This window comes from Mus caroli, unplaced genomic scaffold (genome assembly GCF_978045245.1).
Source record: "Mus caroli unplaced genomic scaffold, Mus_caroli_1 scaffold_4, whole genome shotgun sequence".
NCBI classification, from domain to species: domain Eukaryota; kingdom Metazoa; phylum Chordata; class Mammalia; order Rodentia; family Muridae; genus Mus; species Mus caroli.
In genome coordinates, this window is record NW_028227259.1 from 120,229,547 (window position 1) to 120,250,204 (window position 20,658).

Below are 20,658 nucleotides of genomic sequence, written 5' to 3' on the forward strand. Positions count from 1 at the left end.
CTGAAAACTGAATTTGGATCCTCTGTAAGAGCAACAAAGCATTCTTAACTGTTTCTCTAGTCCACTCTCTTGGTTTTTATTTTTATTCTTTTTTTTTTTTTTTTGGTTTTTTGAGACAGGTTTCTCTGTATAGCCCTGGCTGTCCTGGAACTCACTTTGTAGACCAGGCTGGCCTCGAACTCAGAAATCCGCCTGCCTCTGCCTCCCGAGTGCTGGGATTAAAGGCGTGCGCCACCACGCCCGGCTCTATTTTTATTCTTGATACAGGGTTTCAGGTTGCATCTCAGATGGCCTTGAACTTGTTTTGTAGCCCAGGATTAACCTGAACTCATACTCCCTGTGCCTCCAGGTCCCCAGAGCTGGAATTATGAATGTATATAATCACCACACTTGAGAAATTATTAGTTTTTTGTTGTTGTTATTGCTGGCTCTGGGGTCAGACTGCATTCCTGGACCACAAAAGGCAAGTGCTGTACATCTGAGCCACACCCCAGAGCTTTACTCTCAGAATTCTGAGTAAGTTGTCTAACTTCTCTGTGCATTCTTCATGTATGTGCCCACTTCATGGTTTCCAGTATATTCCATGAACGCCTTCCCTGAAAGCTCTCGATGTCTCTTCTGCCAGCGGCATTCAACCAATAGCAACTATGTTCTACTTCTAGCCACCAGAGTACTGGTCTACCGGGACATTCCCTAGACCACAAAGACATTACAAGCCATGTTCTCTGTTCATTCATTCAAAACTTATTAAGCCACAGCCACACACTAACCAGTGCAGTAGGTGCTGGGGACACTAGCTAGGGATGAATAAGGCAGATGATGTCCCTGCCTCCCAAGAGTTGAACCATACATTATCACTGAGATACAACACTTGAAAACAGTAGCAGGGTACAATGGCATGTGCCTGTAGTCCCAGCTATTCTGGAGATTGAGGTAGGAGGATTTCTTAATTCAAGGAGTTCAAGATAAGCCTGAGTAAAACGCCAAGAACAAATTTCAAATAGCCACAATAAAGAGGCAGACATTTCCAGCGTGAGAATTGCTCAGAAGGAAATAAGGCAGGGCCTTGAAGGAATTAAGACAGAGCCCTGCACTAGGGAAGGATTCACAGGTTGCTTGATCTTCTTAAGCCTGAGTTATTGTTCATTTTCTCTGAAACGCAGACTCCTCCTCACCCAACACCACAGAGTTGGTGTTTGCGTATGTGTAAGTGAATTATACTAAGCCCCACTTGATGACGATGTTAGACATCAGTTATTTGGATCTCTGAGATGGTAGTGGCTGAGCTCAAAGGAGAGGAAGATCAGGTAAGCACGGCGAGTTTCCTCCCTCATCAGATGGGGAAAGGCACCTGCAGCATGGGTCGGCTGTGAGGCTGTGATAAGGAGTCAGAAAGAGCCGGGCTCTGTCTCATTTGATACTGGAAATGCACAGGAAGGTTGGTATCAACACACTCAGGAAATCCAGGCTTGGGGGAGCTAGGATAAGGGGCTGCACTGGGATCCAGAGTCTAGCGCTGTGTTCAAAGCCTCAAGTGATATGATGTCTGTCTTAGAGTCTGTCCTCAGTCCAATGTTTCTGTTAGGAACCAAGAGAGGAAGGAGGGAGGGAAGGAAGGAGGGGGAAGTAACTGAAGGAAGGAAGGAGGAAGTATATAAACAAAACAGCAAGAGGAACGCTTTCACTTAAACTTCTCAGTGATTAACCAAGGACCACAAAACACAGAGAGAAGAAATATCAGATCGCCTATAAGATGGGAGGGGGGATGATACATTTGCTAATAATATGTGCTTAAAACCAGCATATATAAAGAGCTCTAGTTACTAAAGAACAAAAAAAAAATAACCCAGATTAAAAGTGGACTGAAGATCTGAATAGACATCTCTTCAAAGAAGACAAAGGCTAATGAAAAAGGAAAACAAAAAAAAAAAAAAGGAAGCAAGAAGATGCTCAAGATGGTGGGTCATGAGCAAAAGCCCGGGCAGACACCACTGACACCCAGTAGGATAGGCTGAAGAAGACAGGCAGTGAGAAAGACTGTAGAGAGAAACTGGAGCCTCACTAAGGATGGGTGGGAAGATGAAGTGGTACAGCTGCTTTGCAAAAGTGGTCGGTCAGATCCTTGGAAGGTTAAAGCACCACGCAGCTCAACAATGATGCTTGTAGGTATACCCCCAAGCAGCCTGAAATATGTGCTCACACAGGGCTTATGTTCGAAGGTTCCCTAACAGCATTATCTGTTAGAGCATTGTGTTGGTTCCTCATGTATCCCTGCGATGTGCACCTGACAGAAGGAGGCAGGATTTCTTTTGGCTCATGGTGTAAAGGGTATGGTCCAACATGCTGAGGAAGGTACGGTGGCCAGGGTTTTCTGCTAATGGCTACTGCAGTTCAGCTTGTCACATCTTAGTTGATCAGGAAACAGAGAGCTATCCGGAAGTGGGGCTGGACTACAATCAAAAGAGTCCATTTCTGGACACCAAACCTCCCATCCCAAAGGTCTCACAACCTCTCTGAGGGGTGCCACTAGGTAGGAAGTAGGTGTTCATACACACGCTGGTGGAGGACATTTTAGATCGAAACCACTGAGCGGATTACATCCAAATGTCCATCAAGAAATGGCAGAGGAAACACTCTCTGGTCCAGGATGTTGTTTAGCCTTTAAAAGACAACATAAGTGGACCTTGAAAAACAGCAATCAAAGTGACTAGCCAGATGAGAGAGATCAGGAGTGTAAGGTTCCATTTTAAGGGATTATCCAGAATAGATACAATGTATCAGGAGAGAGAGCATGTTGGTTTCGTCTGGTGGGGTTAGGGAGTGAGTAGTAACAGACCTGGGATCTTTTCCTTCTCTTCCACGTTTTATTTTATGTTTCTATTCTTTGAGAATCTCATCATGTATCTGTGAATACAACTCTTCTCAGACTCCCCCTCTAACCTCGCGTCCTCCATGTTCTCCCTTATGACCCCTGGGTCCAAGTACTGTGCCTATATACACAGCGTGTCAAGCCATTCACTGAGGTGTAGGCAACCTAAGAGAGACATTGAAGAAAACAGGTTCTCATGCCCTCAGTGCCAATAGCTCTCAGGTGTGGGTAGGGCCTTGTGACCCCCTCCTCCTCCCTGCTCACACTCCAAGCCTGGTCTTGAACTTGTAGCAAACCTCTTATCTCAGACCTCCAAGTGCACTGTGTGATTTTACAGGCATGTACCACCATGACTGGCTAAGAGAATGGGATTTCTATGCTGCTGCAAATTTTGAGATTTTCTGTATTCATATTTTATTTTATTTTCCTCTGTCCCTGTCTCTCTCTTCTACACAAAGACTCACTCTATAGTCCAGGATGGTCTTAAACTCAGGATCCTCCTGCCTCCGCCTCCCTAGTGCTGGGTTAGGGCTGAGCCACATACCTGTCTGGGCAAAGGTTTCTTTGCAGAACACAGACATTCACTGACATCAGTGGTGATGGTTTTTCAGCTAAGCCCACCTCACTGTGTGTTATCAAATGGTAGAAGGAAAAATGGCCAGTGCCAGAAGGGTGGCTTCCCCCAGGGATTGATTAGTGGCTTCCAGAAAAGTTGGTAGTGCCTGTTAGTAGACAGTAGCAGGGCTCAGAAACAGTCTGTGGGCACAATAGCTACTGAAAGTGCTCATTGTAAGCTGCAGCCATACCAGCATCAGCAGATCAGCAGGTTAGACTTTTGTGGGAGCCTCTGAGAAACACCCCCTTTCTAGTTTCCTTCTGTTGCTGTGTCAAACACCATGACAAAAAGGCAACTTAGGCAGAGAAAGGATTTGTCTCTTTACAGTTTACAGCTTACAGTGTATGGTCTATCATCAAGGGAAGTCAAGGCAGGAAGCCGAAGCAGACACCACTGAGGAATATTGCTTGTTAACTTGGTCTATACAGTCTAGGACTGCCTTTCTAGGAAATGGTGCCACCCACACTGGGCCCTCCTGCATTAATTAACAATCAAGACAATGCCCCACAGACATGCTCATGGGCCAATCTGATCCAGATAATCCCTCAGTGGGGACTCCCTTCTCTGGGGACTCTAAGATGACAGCTACACTGACAGTTAAAGCAAACAAGGACACCACCTAAGAAGATAGGAGCTTTACAGGGAGCTGGGTTGGCAGTGAAAGACAAGACCCATCCAAATGCAGCTATTGTCGGTTAACAGAAGCCCCATTTACATCGCAGCTCATTAACACACAGGATAACCAGCACCCGGACAAAAATAGACCCTGCTTCCACAGTGAGCAAACTAGCCCAGAGGAACTCGTCCAGTTCGGAAAGAGGGGCGAAGAAAGAGCAAATTGTGAACTGGTGCTGGATATGTGAGCAGGTTGTACTTAAATCAGACGTACACATAACACCCCTTCCTCAGCTCTGTAGGTTCTTCCCCAAGAGTGGGCAGAAGGATCGTGAGAGCCAGAGGTGACTGGCACCTTCAAGGAAATGGTTTTCTACATGCAAAGGGCACCTGTACATAGGAACTCACAGTGATTCCAACAGCAAGCACAAAGCCTGTGCAAGCTCAAGTCAGACACAATCCCAGCTGGATAGTGGTGGGCATGAAATCCCACCTCTAGGAGGAGGAGCTGTTGGCACTTGATAGCTGCGGGGAGAGGGGGGTCAGTTTTCTTTAATGTGACCTGTGGGAGGGGGACCGCACTCCTGAGCAAGTCCTGTTCTCAAGAGCAGTTGGGCAACACAAATTGGACTTAGTGGGTTTAGAAGAGGAGGAGGAGGAAGAGGAGGAAGAAGAATATGAAGAAGAGGAGGAAGCAAAAGGAAAAAGGAAGAGAAGGAGGAGGAGGAAGGAGAGGAGGAAGAGGAAGGGGAAAAAGAGGAGGAAGAAGGGGAAGGGGAAGAGGAAGAAGGAAGAGGAAGAAGAGGAGGAGGAAGAGGAAGGGAAAGAGGAAGAGGAGGAGGAGACAATGATAATCACTAGGATGGGTAGGATGAATCTGGGAGGAGATGGGGACGGGATTGAATAGGATTAATATACATTATATTAAGTTATCAAAGAGTTAATGAAAATATTATTAAAACCTTTTCATACTTGTAAGAAGGAGACCAAAAAGATTCATTAAGCAGTTCCTATGCCAAGTACTGCACTTCCAAGTTTATTGATCCGTGCTATAATTCACTGATAATGCTGGCTGAATCTCTAGCCATACCGTAGCTTTTCAGTATGAAACTATAAAATTATAAAATTCAATTTTCATCCCTTAGCAGCGTTTTCTCTATACAGAGCTGACACGTGTCCTAAATTTGCTTTGAATATTCAAAGCATTTGTGTGTCTGTGTGGTGTTTGTACATGTACGTGTGTTCACATGTATGGGTGCATGCGTGCATGCAGGAATGCAGGCTCACACATGTTCATGTATGTGGAGACTCGAAGGTGACATCAGATGTCGTCCTGGACCATTTTCTGTTTTCGCTGAGGCAGGATTTCTCAGTTGAATCCAGAGCTCACTGATGAGCTAGTGTAGTTAGCCAGCTTGCTGGAGAGAATCTCCTGAGGGCTGGGAATGGAGGTGGGCACTGTGCTTGCCTAGTTTCTGTGTGGGTTCTGAGAATCTAAACTCTGTGGCCTGTCTTTATGCTTACTCAGCAAATGCTGTATCTGTGGCACCATTGCCCCAGTCAAGGGTTAGTTAATACTTTCTATTGGCTATTTTCAATATACCAATATTTTGACCTTTAAAACACCCTATATTTAGTTAGTGTCTTAGTCAGGGTTTCTATTCCTGCACAAACATCATGACCAAGAAGCAAGTTGGGGAGGAAAGGGTTTATTCGGCTTACACTTCCATGCTGATGCTCATCACCAAGGAAGTCAGGACTGGAACTCAAACAGGTCAGAAAACAGGAGCTGATGCAGAGGCCATGGAGGGATGTTACTTACTGGCTTGCCTCCCCTGGCTTGCTCAGTCTGCTCTCTTATAGAACCCAAGACTACCAGCCCAGAGATGGCACCACCCACAAGGGGCCTTTCCCCCTTGATCACTAATTGAGAAAATGCCTTACAGCTGGATCTCATGGAGGCATTTCCTCAACTGAAGCTCCTTTCTCTGTGATAACTCCAGCTGTGTCACAAAACTAGCCAGTACAGTTAGTTAATTAATTAATGAAGTGTGTGTGGTGGGTGAGGTTCATCATGTCACATCCTGTGTACAAGCATCACTTGGGTATTGGTTCTCTCCTTCCACCAAAGAGGTAGCAAGTGATGGAGCTCAGACTGCCTGTCTTGGCTGCAAGTGTGATATCCTCTGATTCCATGAGTTGCAGCACTGAAGTCTTAATAGTGTAGTACGTTCTCTTTTGTTTACACCGACTCTCCTCTTTTCCAAAGGCACTGGCACCCTTCCCCTTTATTTGCCATCCCTATGGCAGAGGAGGAGTGGGGTTTTCTCTTGGCAGCTGTCTATCTTCCTGTTTCCTCCTGCCTTCTCTCTGCTCCCCCTCCCACCCCCCCATGTATCATCTCAGCACACCTGTAGAGTTACATTAACACCCGGTCACACCCTGAGTCCTTTGGACCTGATGCAAGAACTTTGTGTAGATCAGCATTTTAGACTCCAAACTCCCAGACAGCTGACTTCCACCAAAACAGTTTGATGCGTGCGGGCACTTAGCAGATATTCTCAGTAACAATGCCTGGATTTTCAGATCATTTGGGGGTTTCTCTTTTAGATTTTTGCTTGCTCCAGGGTTTCTTCACCGGAAAGTATTCCTGGGAACTCTTGAGACTGGGCTTCCAGAGGGCAGGGTGTATTTCCTCTCATTATAGAAGGCCACTCATGATCATCTGTCTCCTTCTTAGGCTCTTGGTCCATAAATATCTTCAAGGGCAGATGAGAATAGTCCTTTTGCCCATCATTAAAGCCAAACGTCAGGGAGGAACTCATCCAGGGTTGATGGAGAGTAAAATAGATGATGCTCTGGTATTGACAAGGCAAGTCTATTAAAAGAGGCAGCTTTCAGGGCCAGGTTCCTATCAAAGGGCTGTGGGTGCAAGACCTGTTACAATGTTTCAAGTGACTGAGTGGAGAGCAAGGACAGTTGTTTTGGTTTTGCCCCCTAGTGTCACTTTACTGAGTCTGTTTAACAGAGAGCAACTTTCATGCATATGAAGTGGAATGACATGGCTAGGAGAAAACGCTTCGCAAAGCAAAACACTGTACATTGTAAAACAGCACCAATAACGAGGGCCATGCCAATAGCAAGATGGCAGACTGCCCAAAGAACAGTACTTAGATCAACAGTGACCCAGACTTTTCAAAGAACAGATAGTCTTGTAAAAAGGAGCTTTAGAGACTTTGCTCTCAGTTCATATAGGGTGTGTGATATAAAGAGCAAAGGAAATGGGAAGATGGGCTCCTCACTGAGCATGGGGAGAGCGGGGAGAGGGCACAGAGGAGACGATTTTCCAACTGGGCCCTGAAAGAGCTGTACCACACATGATCTAAGGGTCCACAGATGACTGGAGTCTGAGAAGCATTTTTTAATGGTGTGACTCTGCCCTGACTCTCTCTTGTTGAGTGTTTAGAAGCATCCTCCAGCATCACCATCAGAGGAGTAAGTTAGAAATGGATTGTTTGTAAACAAACAGCTATCCCCACCTTAGCCATGACTTGTTTAGTGTCTTATTTTGCCCAACATCTTAACAGTGTTTAATACCTTTGGAAGGAAGTCCCAGTCTTCCTTCTTTTCCTTCTAATATGTGTATTTACATAGGTATATAAACATTGGTCCCATAACAGAATGCACTTTTATGTTTTACTAACCCAACTTCAACAACCACCCATTAGTGGCCAATCACATGTATAAATCTATATTTCATATAAACATATATTACATTATAGTGGGTGTATATCCATGTCCATGCATTTTATGTCTTAGCATTTCATCAGTAAATCCAAACAGGACTTAAAAACATGTGTTCTTTAGTAGAGACACATGGATCGCCATCTTGAAATAACATGTGTTCTATACCTCTGATGATCTCAGACCAAAAGGACTGACAGTAACTTAACTCTGGGTTTCTGTGTACAAATGTGCAAATGTTCACTGATCTTCTCCCATATAGTGATCAAACTTTGGAAACAATGAGGCAGGAGCTACTTGGGCAATGGACAGTGCTATATAAATTCGCTGTGTGTTCAGAGGAAAGCTCTCGAAGGATGGCAGACTTTAAGCAAGGTCTTTATCCTCCAGAACCATCTATGTGTTCCTCAGATCTTCAGACTTCAGACACAGAAATGAATGGGAATGAAGTCACGCTGTTTATGATCTTATTTATTTATTTATTTATTTTGGTATTTGTTTCATTTTGAGAAAGGGTCTCATTATATAGGCCTGGCTGTCCTAGAACTCATTGTGCAGGTCAGGCTGGCCTTGAACTCACAGAGATCTTCCTGCCTTTGTCTCCCTAGTGCTGGTAGTGAAGGATTAAAGGTGTATGCTGTCATGCCTGGCAGATGTCCATAGTGTGTGTATGTGTGTGTGTGTGTGTGTGTGTGTGTTTGAGACAGGGTCTCTCTACATACCTCTGGCTGTCCTGGGAGTCATTATGTAGACCAGACAACCTAACTGCCATTCACCTGAAATGCAGGTGTGATGGATAAGCAGAGCCTGGTTTGGTAGATCCTGGGCCAAATGGAAAGAACACACGGTTCCCTTTGTCTTTTCTTTCTGGGGGTATTTATTTTCTTTCTGACCACAAATCTTGTCATCTGAGAGGGTGTGGTCATGTTCAGGGCAGGTCTGTGGCTTCCTGCAAATGGCTTTGGTCCAAGCGTCCATTATGAATGGTGTCTTCTGTTGGTTTATACAGCCAATTGTCCTGATTCCAGTAGTAGTTCTCTTTGCTTCTTTTCTACATTGGATACTTTTCCTGGATTCCATGTATAGTAGTTATTTCCACATTGCTTTGACCACAGTGCCTGTTAGAAATGCCTCAAGGGAGAAGAGATCTATTTTGGCCCAGTCTCTTAGAGGCTCAGTCTGTCGTGTGTGGTTGGAAAGTGAAGCTCTGTTCATGGCGGTGGGGTATAGAGTGGGGGTCATTCATACCATGGCAGACCAGGAGGCAGAGAAGGGTGTACAGGAGCCAGGGAACCCTACAATCTGTGAAGGCCCATGCCCAGTGACCTACTGCCACAGGATAGCCTTGCCCTCAGAAAGTACCACTTCCTTCCTAAAGTTCACCATCAGCTAGGGAACAAAGGCTCACACTGTGTGTGTGTGTGTGTGGGGGGAGACAGGTCAAACTCAGAGCAGAGCGATGTATTTTCTCTCCTCTTTATTCATTTTCTTTGAGGAGACTGAGGTCACCTTGCCGTGATTTCCTGAGACAAGGTGTATGGCAGGCAGTAATTTTTTGATATCTTAAATGTCTGCAAATGTCTTTATTCTCTTTCTACAATAATTATTTTGATAACCCTGGAATGAAGTTGGGGATAGTTCTCCTCTAGGTTCTTAGGTCATTCATTTCATTATTGTGTTGTTATTATTAGCTTCATTATTATGCTTTCTGCAAGATTGGTAGGAATTCTGAAGTCCTTGTGAATCCTCAAGTGGCTTATTTCTTCTCTTTGGTGGTTTGCAGGAAAGTAGAGGAATCTTACCCTTAAGTATTCGTGATTACAACAGATGCACAACTGGGAACATCTTATTTTATCATTTTATTGTACCGAGGGATGCTTTTAACCTGAAAGTTCATGTGTTCAGTCCTGGAAATCTTTCCTACATTATTTATTTGATCACATCTTCTCTTGTAGTTTCTTTCTTTTTTTTTTTTCCGAAACTTTCATGGACTGCTAGATTTCTGGGGGGATTATTCTCATATTTTAACATCTCATCTTGATTTTGGGGGGGGGTTGTATTTCCTTCCTCTGTTTTTTTTTCTTCATTGTGGCAAAACATAGGTAGTTATAAAACCACTTAAACCCCTTTAAAGTACACAGTTCAGGGGCACTGGCCACCTCTGCATTGATGAGGGTGTCAGTCACCAGTGTCTATCAAGATTTTCAGACTGCTATCAACTTTCAGGATGGAATCTCTGCACTGTTAAACAGCCCTCCATTTCTCCTCCCTAACTCCCAGTGGCTCCTGTTCTATTCCCTGCCTGTATGACTCTGACTGCAAAGGTCCTTTCTATAATGGAGTCAGACAATATTTACAAATGTGTTTCTTGGTGATTGATTTCTTTTACTTAGTGTAACACCTGCAAGGTGTATCCATGCTGTCACTTGTTACAATGTTTTCTTACTTAAAGACTGAAACATTCTACCAAAAGACAGGCTAGTTGCTTCTAAATCTTTCATTCTTTTGCTTTTTTTTTATATATATATATCTTGTCCTTGTGGTTTTAAAATATCCGGTTTTACTATCTTTTAAATATGCCCCCATATTTGAAAATTCTTTTTATCTATTATTACGTATGTGTGCATATATGTGGAGGTCAGGCGACAGCTTTTGGGAGTCAGTTCTCTTCCATAGTTGACAACTGGACTCAGGTCTCGGAGGCTTGTTCCATAAATCCTTTACCTACTCAGCCCTCTTGCTCCTGACACCCTCATAATTTTTGATTACCGGTAACTCTGCTTCTGTGAATCTTCTGGTTTCTTCAAGTTGTTCTTGTGTGGACACAACACAGTTTCTTAGCTCTCGGTGATAAGATGTTAACCACATGCCTTTGACATTTCCTTCTGCTTCTTGAATTATTATTTTTTTCTTTATATTCTACTCAATTCAGAAAAGTCCCTTGGGTGTTCTCCTATTTGAAAGCAAGGCACTGAGAAGCTGCTTGGTAATTCTGGCCCTGAGGATGAAACTTATCAATGTCGGGGCAGCGCTGGCATGACTGGATGTGGTGGCTGTCATTTCCCTATTATGGTAACCATTTATTGTTACCATGGTACCATGTTATCAATCCTGGTAGTATCCAGGGTTGACCAAGGAGACAGAACCATTGGGAAGACCTGTAAGGACGTTTCTAGATCAGTTTAATTGAGAGGTATAGAGAGAATTTTGGAATTTTGGCTCCTTTAAAAACACAGAAATAGTAGAAGAATGTGTTTTTGTTTTAATCGCAGGTGTGGAGATGTGGGGTTGCCTTGCTGCATCTGACCATGATTTGCCTTGTGATCTAGCAGAGGCATGGTTTTGCCAGATTCTATCAAGATTCCATGATTGTGTGACATTTGGGATTCTGGGAACTTTTTGGAGGGTATATAAATGCTAGAACCCCAAATAGGCAGGGTGTCTTGTTGGTCATTTTCGGGGAGGGAGAGCTGGTTGCAGTTTGGTAGTATTTGTGCTCAAAGAAGAAACAAGAAGAAAGAAATTAGATTCAGGGATCTCTCTCTCTCTTCTCACTCGCTCCCTCCCTCCCTCCCTCTCACTGTGTGTGTGTGTGTTTATCTTTCTCTTTTCTCTCCTTCTTTCTCTCCTATCTAGTGTTAGGAGGTGAAACTGGGGATAAACGGTGGGAAGAAGAACACACGAAGTAGCAAAGACCAGTTACAGAGCGGGGAAGACTAACCCTAACAGAGAGCAGCATTTCCTCGTGGTCTGAGGTTCGAGACTGCATAAAAAAGAAGTGAGCCAAAGGTCGGGCTTATTGCCCTTTGCTTCCTGATTGTGGCTACAGTAAGATCTTCCATCTTAGTTTCTCCTCCTTGAGGGATGTGTCCTCCAACTGTGGGCCAAGATAAGCCCCTCTTTCCTTAGATTACGCTCATAAGGTATTGGTTATAGTCACTAAGATCAGCACATAACACAATTCCTATAGGCACTTTAGATTTTTAACCTGGGGAGACATTCTCCTGTCTCCTGCCTGGTTGCCCAAGTAAGGGATCAGTGAAGTGGGGGCAAGACCTTCTGTTCAACACTGCGAGTTCCCATTGATCTCAGTGTGACGTGGCTCCCTGACTCCACACTCTGCTCTGACTTGTGTCTGGACATGTTCTGTTTTATCCCACAGGAGAGCAAATCCTTTTTCTGACAGTTACTGAGCACATAGCTGCCTAACATCATAGGAGCGGTAGGTGATTCCTAGGTATTCTGGCTCCCTCTCCTTCTTAGAAGATTTACCTTTTTTTGGTTTTGTTTTGTTTTTTGTTTTTTTCGAGACAGAGTGTATAGCTCTGGCTGTCCTGGAACTCACTTTGTAGACCAGGCTAGGCTCGAACTCAGAAATTCTCCTGCCTCTGCCTCCCGAGTGCTGGCATTAAAGGCGCCACCATGCCCGGCTCATTACTTATGTTTTTATGTGAATGAACATTTTGCCTGCATGTATATGTATGTGTGTACGTGTGTGTGAGGCCAAAGGAGCTGTCAGATGATCTGGAGCTGGATTTGTGGGGAGTTGTGAGCTGCCACGTGGCTTCTGGGACTTGTTACTGCCCTCTACAAAAGCAACCGCGGAGTCACCTTTCCAGGTCCCTATTGACTTCTTAAACTTTCAAAGAGTCCTCCTCCCTCTCTTCAGCCCTACCATTAAAAAAAAAAATTACCTTCAAAGGTAATCTATTCATTGGCACTTCTAATTCCCGAATCTTAAAAGAGTTTTTGTAGGAAATTTTGACTTTTTTTCTCTTTGGCCACTCTATAGGATTTAGATCTGACGGCTGCAGCTACAGAACTCTCTCTGTGTGTCTCTTCCTGCACCCTCACTGCCCTTGGGCATTTGAAGTGGGTTCAGATCAGAAGAAGAAAAACAAGAATGTTCATCATTCCGCACGGAGATGAAGTCTTCCTCTCTTATGAGTGTATGTTCACTTTAACATTTACCTTTATGCAAGAAATACTTATTCAGGAGGCACGTCACTGCTGTTATTAATATCAGATTGGCTGGTCACAAAGCAAAACAGGGAAATTTCCACTAGGAAAAGTAATGACTTGTGCCTTCTGGTCCTATAAACACCATCATCACCATCACCCCCAACACCTCCTCTTCCACCACCACCACCACCACCACCACCACCATCATTATCACCACCACCATCATTATCACCACCACCATCACCATCCTGACCGACACCATCACTATAGCCATTATGATCACCAGCATCACGAACAGCACGGTACTCATTCTGCTTGCGTTCTAGGTAGCGAACAGAAACTTTTAAATGCTTATCTTTTAATCTCCACAAGTACACTTGGCTAAGTGCCACCCCAGCCTCCATTTCACAGGGTTAAAAAAAAAAACAAAAAAACCCAAGCTCCAGAAAGGTGGAGACACTTATATGGAATCACAGATGGCAAGCTGCACAATTTGGACCTCACCAGAGTCTGCAGACAGGCTCTGAAGGTGTGAGGGAGGGGTTCTGGTGAAAGAAGCTTGTAAGCCCCCCAGTCAGAAGACACGGACTGTTCTGCATCCATGAGTGCAGTGACCATTTAGATCAGTTGTTGAACTTACTGCATCAGGATGTCAGGAAGGATGGAGGCTTAGTGTGCGCACACCTGCAGTCTTCTGAGCCAGGCACCAAATTCCAGTTATAACACTGATGGGTGGTGCACCCTCCCAATTTGCTGGCTATCTCACAACTCACCAGGGGTCTCATTACTTCCTGATCTACAGGCACACACACACACACACACACACACACACACACACACACACACACACAGAGAGAGAGAGAGAGAGAGAGAGAGAGAGAGAGAGAGAGAGAGAGACACCTAGCTGGTCTTCCTGAGTGAAAATACAGGAAGTCCCTGGTGCCTGGAGAAAATCCCCCATAGAAATATTAGCTGACTTGGCAAACATTCTTCCTCCGGGTTGGAGGACTAGGCTGAGGAAGCATGGGGCTCCTTCCCGCTGCGATCAATGGACATAAAATGGAGGCTGTTGGGTAAAACCTGAAAACCAGCCTGCGCTCTGTTTGCCAAGCTGTGTGCCCTGGTGCAGGACTGTCCCTGCACTGAGGAAGTCGCTGTATTCAAGTTCATGTGGAAATGCAGTGTAGGTTAGCAGTGACTCCTTCTAGAGGGGAGTTCTGGTGAGTAGTGATTTTTTTCTCAATCGAAACATTCCCTCTTTGTGGGAGGAGGGAGACTTGGAGCTTTTCAGTGATACACCTACCTTTGAGTCATCTCTACTCCTGTAAGTCCTCCCCTTACTCCTGTAAGTCCTCCCCTTACTCCTGTAAGTCCTCCCCTTACTCCTGTAAGTCCTCCCCTTACTCCTGTAAGTCCTCCCCCTTACTCCTGTAAGCAACTCTTCCCTTACTCCTGTAAGTAACCTCAAATAAATTCACTGATTCACTAAGCTAGAATTACCTCTTTTGTCTGTCATGGGTGCCCTGTCTGGGAAGAGCAGATATATTTATTTTTTATTTTTTGTTTTTTCGAGACAGGATTTCTCTGTGTAGCTCTGGCTGTCCTGGAACTCACTTTGTAGACCAGGCTGGCCTCGAACTCATAAATCCGCCTGCTTCTGACTTCCAAGTGCTGAGAGATTAAAGGCGTGGACCACCACCACCCAGCCAGATATTTGTTCTTGTCACCCTATGAAAAGTCACACAGTACAAAAGCCTCCAAGTTGAATACAGGTTACATAGCCTTTTTTCATTGGCCTAAGAATTTTCATGCTCCCTCCACAGGCAATGCTAAGCCCTTCCACATCCTGGTCATTGCCCCATGACTTAACTGGGGGGTATTGCATCATTATCCCAGGACTCCCTGGTTCCACATGGGTGTTAGCTTGAATGCTTTTCTGTAGTTTTTAACGCAGTTTTCTTCTCAAGCATCTACTCCAACTTGCAGTTCTATGTTATAGAACTCTCCTCAGGTGTAGCTTTATAACACAGGCACCAGTTGTTTTGAGATGGCTCACTTTTTAAATTAACCATTTTGGGAACTGGTTGTGATTTTCAGCATTATAGGTGTGTTTATATCAACTTTCCTTATCGGGCACATTATTTATTAGAATGTGACCCAGTTATCACTGGTGGTCAACTTGACACACAGAGTCATTTGAGGGAGTCTCAGCTGCAGAACTACCCAGATCCACTTGGCCTGTGGGTGTGTCTGTGGGGAACTGTCTTGTTATTTGATGTAGGAGGGCCCAGCCTTTGGGTGTCATCATCCCTAGGCAGGGCTTAGGCTGTGTTGGAAAGCTTGCTTTGAACATGAGCCACTGAGAGTCACTAAGCAACAACCCTCCCTGGGTCCTGCCTTTGGGTTCCTACCTTGAGTTTCTGCCTTGACTCCACTCAATGATAGATTGTGACCTGGAAATCAAAGCCAAATAAATCCTTTTTGACCAGGGTGTTTTATCTCACTGACAGAGATGAAGCTGTGTTGGACTTGACCGTGCTGTGTTTTGGAGAAGGACTGTTATAAGCTGAGCTAAGCCTCTTCTTCCTGTGTTGCCTTTGGTTAGAATGTTTTATCACATAACAGAAAGCAAGCAAGTAGGACGCTATTGGTGCTTGGGATATGTCATTTCATGGGGAGCATTTAAGCATTGCTGGGGATTTGTATTTAGGTTCTTTTTTTTCAACACCAATAGATCCCCAAATCACCACGGCCCTTATAGCTGCTCCCCAATAGTCCCAAATGTCTTTATGGGGACTGTGTAACGCCCAGCTGAGACCCCCCCCAGACCTATTGCTGAATTGTCATAAACTTATAGATGAATGAGGTTGGAACACAGCCAGGTCAGGACATCACAAGACACCCTAAACCTTGTGTATCCGGAGCAGAACTGGACAATGAATCTTATGGTTTGAATACGGAGTCTCATGGAATCCCATGTTCAAATTCAGTTCCCATTATGAGCTATCAGGAGGCTGCGCTTTTAGAAGGTGACCAGGGTGTTACCTTCATGAGTGGATGAATCCAACCATAGGATCAAAGACTGATGTGTTACTGAGGATACCTGAGATTGGGTCTGCTCAGAAAGCCAGTCTGTCTGGGGCTTCTTTACTCTCTGTACTCTCATGAAGTCATGCCAGCCAGAAGGCATGACATTACTAGATATGTACCTTTAACCTTTGAATAAATGAAATTCCCCTGTCTCTTTTCAACAACTAACTTACTCGGGACTCTCACGGTTCCCTTGCAGTTCTTCCTATCCACCCTTTGGAATCATTGTCTCAAAATGTATCAAGCCTGCTTTTACACCTCTTGAATGAGAAACGACTTTCAGTAGGGGAGCATCAGCAAGTGTTTAGGAGGCGCTGTTTACAATTTTGGCTTCTATTGTTTCCGAATTCTGCCTGTTTCCATAGGTGACATACCCTGTCTCCAGATACCAAGTCTGCCCATCTGTATAACACACACACCAGGTACAATGGCACGGACCTGTAAACTGAGTGACTCAAGAGGCAGAGGCCGGAGGGTTGTAAGTTCAAAACTAGCGTGGGCTATAAAGGGAAACTCTGCCTCAAAACACAGTACAGCTACCCACGAACTCCGAGCCCCCAAACAAACAAACGAGACCCACAAAACGGAGCTGGCAAGATGGCTCAGTGGGTAAAGCTATTGCTGAATAAACCTGAAAATTCGAGTTCAATCCCCAGAACCCATGTAAAGGTGGACGGAGGGAAGTAACTCCACATCGTTGTCCTCTGACCTCTACATACAAACCGGGGTAGGAGCTCTTCCCATTGCATGCACCCACACAAACAAATACTAAGACTAAAATTAAGTCAAAACCCCAAACCGAAGTAAACAACAGTAAGGCACTCCAACATCCCTTCCCTGCTCTTCAGATGACCAACGAAAGCTTTTAATAACAAACCAAACCAAAACAAACCAACCAATCAAACCAACCAACCAACCAAACAAAAAACCATGCTAAACTTTCCCAAAGCTTTCTGTGTCTGACAGTCAGATGGGGGTCAGGCTATAAAACCACCAAGAAAAGTTTGGGGAGTGAGGGGATTAGGTGGAGGAACTTCTACCAGAAGCCCCCTCCCCCAGGACACCCTAGGCTGTGTCACCACCAGTTGGAGTGGTGACTGATTTGGTACCAGTGAGATGGAAAGCAATCAGGACTGCTTTTTCCTAAGTCGCACTCACTGGCTGGGGAAGGGCAAACTAGCTTGCTTCATGGATAAATGGGGATGGAATGTAGGTACTGGTGCCAGCTTGTGACTCTGCTGCTGGGAGAGCCTGGCAGCCCACGACTCCTCTAGTCTCTCTGAAGATAAAAACAAACCCGAGATCAGATACTTGGAGAGGAAGGAAGTGCCGAAGCCTGCTGGTCAGTCTTACAGAAACTTCAGCTTCCAGGGCTTTGAAACAAGAGCAACCTGGACAGGTGAAGTCATTACTCCTTCCTTCATGCATGCACTCATTTCATAATATTTCCTAAGATTATCCAGGCTTCTAAGATTATCCGATTCTCTTGTGGCTGCTTCTGCAGCACCCAGTAATAAACACAGCAAATATCTCTGTCCTCATAGAGTCTGTTGTCTGTGTAATGAGGGGACAAAGATAACAGAATGTATTAAAAAGTAAAAAGAGGTGGCTCAGCCAGCAAAGACACCTGATGTGCAAGCCTGGTGACCCAAGATCCACCAGAAACTTGCAGAAAGGTGAAAGATGATAGAGTTGTCCTCTGACCTCCCCTCCTGTGCTGTTGGTGTGCCCCCAAATAAAAACTTAAAAAGTCTTTGAAGTACATTGTACTGAAAGCAACAGGGAAGGGTGCCTACAGCTTGGGAAAGGCTTTGGTTTTAAACTTTTAAACAGGTCTGATGAAATGACATTTGAACAAAGAAATTTATTATTACTTATTATCATTACTATTATTACTGTTACTACGATGCTGGCCATCATTCTTGGCACATCACAGTTATCTCATTAATACTTAAAATCTCCCAGAAATATAGCCACAATTCCCATTTTCCAAAGAAAACTGAGGTTCAGAGATCTGCACTGATTTCTAGACACCACAGGGCTCAAAAGTGGTAGGACTGGAATTTGAGCCAAGGGTTGCGCGCTTGCATGCTGGTATAGATAGCCAGGTTTGGGGAAGGGTGGTGAATGGGTGTAAACAGAATCTCTGCTGCTGTACTCAGGAGAGGTTTTACCAGTAGGCGGGGTGTACCTGCAGGCTTTGGAATCTTAGCCCATTGGAAGGAGACCTGTCTTTGGTGGGAGGTGCATTAGTTAGCTGCAGGAGAGGTGGGCCTTGGGGGAGGAAGCACACGACTTCTGCAACTGCTGCTGGGGTTGTCCCAGGGCAGTGTCTTGTGTGAATTTCACCCTGCCACCATGGCAAGACCAGCTGCTCCAGTCAATAAGGGTAGGTCTGGTTCCTGGGAACATCGAAGAGGGCGTCAGAGCAGAGTCCCAGGGCTCCATAGAGGAATCCCCCCCCCCCATGCACTGGCTGGAGACCCTGGGGTAGGACCGAGTGGTAGAAAGGGGGATCGTGGGAAAGTTGGACTAGATCCGTGTGCAGCAAAGTGGGGACAGATTAGGACAAACCGAGAGAAAGAGCAAGCAGGCTTTTTTCCCTTTTATAAGAAGCACGGGATACAATCAAGAAAGTCCTAGGGAGGTGTCCTGCGTGATAGCTTGCGCAGAGCTGGAAAACGGGTGTCAGAGAGAGCCAAGGTAGGGGGCGCTGGGTGTACCAAGAAACAGGAAGGAACTTTGACCCTAGGGAAAGAAAACATGCTGTGTGGGGGTGTGGAGGGGTGGGCAGCTCAGGGAGGAGCTGTGGGAATCTCCAAGAGTGACGGAGGCAGTGCCCAACGCACTACAGAGAAGAACTTGCAAACATAGAGGCAGCTTTAGGCACTGGAGGGCAGGGGCACCCAGTGTGGCCATTTGTGGGATACAACTGGACACAGAGCCTGCAGGCTCAGAGCATGGGGGTGTAGTGTGACTTGCCAGGGCTAGCGCGTTGAGGTCCTGGGTAAGCAATGGGACTAAGAGAAGCCGCAAAGTCCAGTGAACTTGGAGTGGGAGCGTCCGGAGCAAAGAAGCACAAAGTTGGTCTGGGGAAGGCTTGGGTGCAGCTGAGCACTGATGGGTCCTGGGCAAGAAGCATGGGCGATGAGAGGAAGAGCCTCCCCCGCATCTCTCCTTTGCAGCTGCTTTTGGTCCCAACCCAACTCACCATGATGGAGAAGACCAAAGCCACGATGTTGACCGGGTACGCTGGGCAGAAACACGAGATAATGGTGAGCCATAGATAGTTACTGGGGGCAGGCATGTCCTCCTCGGTCTTGTCATCTTCTGTGTAGGCTTCCGGGCTGCTGCTGTCCAAAGCTCCCTTCGAGTCTGAGCGGGAAGCATACTGAGACATGGGCGAAGTCGGTGACACCGGGAGGGATGAGGAGCGCACGGTTCGCGCAGCCTGGGGCTCTGGCTGTCGACTCATGGCTTGCAGAGGCTCTGAAAAGCTTTCTGCTCCGGGCTCAAGGGAGATGAGACTTCACTACTCCTGCGTAGGTCAGTCCTCTGCCTGCACGCGGCTGGGCTCAGGGACTTAGGCCAAGAGGCGGGGAGCCTCTCCACAAGAGGGAGGGAGGGAGAAAGCAAGTGGGGGAGGAGGAGGAGGGAGCCTGTTACCCGGGGAGGCAGAGGAACAGCTGAATCGCTGTGATCCCTCACACCTAGAGACCCTTCTGGGGATGCATGGACCAACTCTGAAAAGTTTATAAGAAAGGGCGCAGGTAAGGAGGGAGCAAGACTTTTTAAGTTTTCAATGGGCTTCAAAGGACCATATCACCAAATCATTAGAAGGAATGAGATTCCCTCTATCCAGCTGTTAAAACACTTTATATACACTTCTTTCACTTCCCAGGAGAAGCAGGAGACTGAAATCTCTCTACTTCATGGCCCACGAGAAGACTCTCAGGTAGTTTTGGCTGGTGCGAGCATCCTGGACAGACAGATGGGATAAAAAGAGAGAGGGGGATTCACTTTGGCCCTGGGGCAAAGAAAGCAGTTATTGTTGGGATGTAAACTATTCCTAACAAATCAAAACAGAGATTCTCTGCCCAGATGGAGCTTGGTTACAGGAAAGAAAGTCCCCATCACTTTACCCAGTTTCTACATTTGTCCTGCTCCATGCCTCCCCTGGACGTTGCAAGGAGAGCACATTAAATCAAATCTATGCGCTCAATAAATGTTACCCGTTTTCAGGATTCTGGTTTCTTAGAATAGGAGTGATTATGCCACATCTCAGACCCAGGATTCATTGCTACAGATATTTCACCTGAAATCCAGATATAGGGCCATAAAGTAATAATAATAACAACCGGAACACACCCGGTTTCCAAAGCAATTACATCAGCATCCTCAAAGGTATTAATCATCGTGGTGGCTTTCTCAGAATGTGAGCAGCTTATCTGTCTAGAATGCTCTTGCTTATAGCATGGTGGCATGGGGGTCATACCTATTTGGTTGTACTTACCTGTTTATTTCACTGGATTGCCAATTCAAGAGAGAGAAACAGACAGACAGAGAGAGACAGACAAAGACAGAGAGATCATATTTCTGATCTATTGTATCAGTGTGAGGGACAGCACCCAGTGCAAGCTTGCTGGAAGAACACTCAGATGAAATGATCCTTTCTTCTTCATGTTCTCTTCTCTATTTTGCTTGGTTAACCAAGTTTGGGTAAACCAAAAGATTGGGTTCAGTCTTTCTATATTCGATATAT

The 20,658-nt window shown here is 45.5% G+C and overlaps 1 protein-coding gene across 1 annotated transcript in view; it reads right to left on the reverse strand.

Annotated features, from left to right (window-relative positions):
- Positions 1 to 19,371, reverse strand: part of Tmem233 (transmembrane protein 233) — a 32,017-nt gene extending 12,646 nt beyond the window's left edge. The window contains exon 1 of the mRNA XM_021161757.3: positions 19,108 to 19,371. Coding sequence (XP_021017416.2) covers positions 19,108 to 19,371 — 264 coding nt within the window. The remainder of the gene's footprint in view (positions 1 to 19,107) is intronic.
- Between the last annotated feature and the right edge of the window lie 1,287 nt (positions 19,372 to 20,658).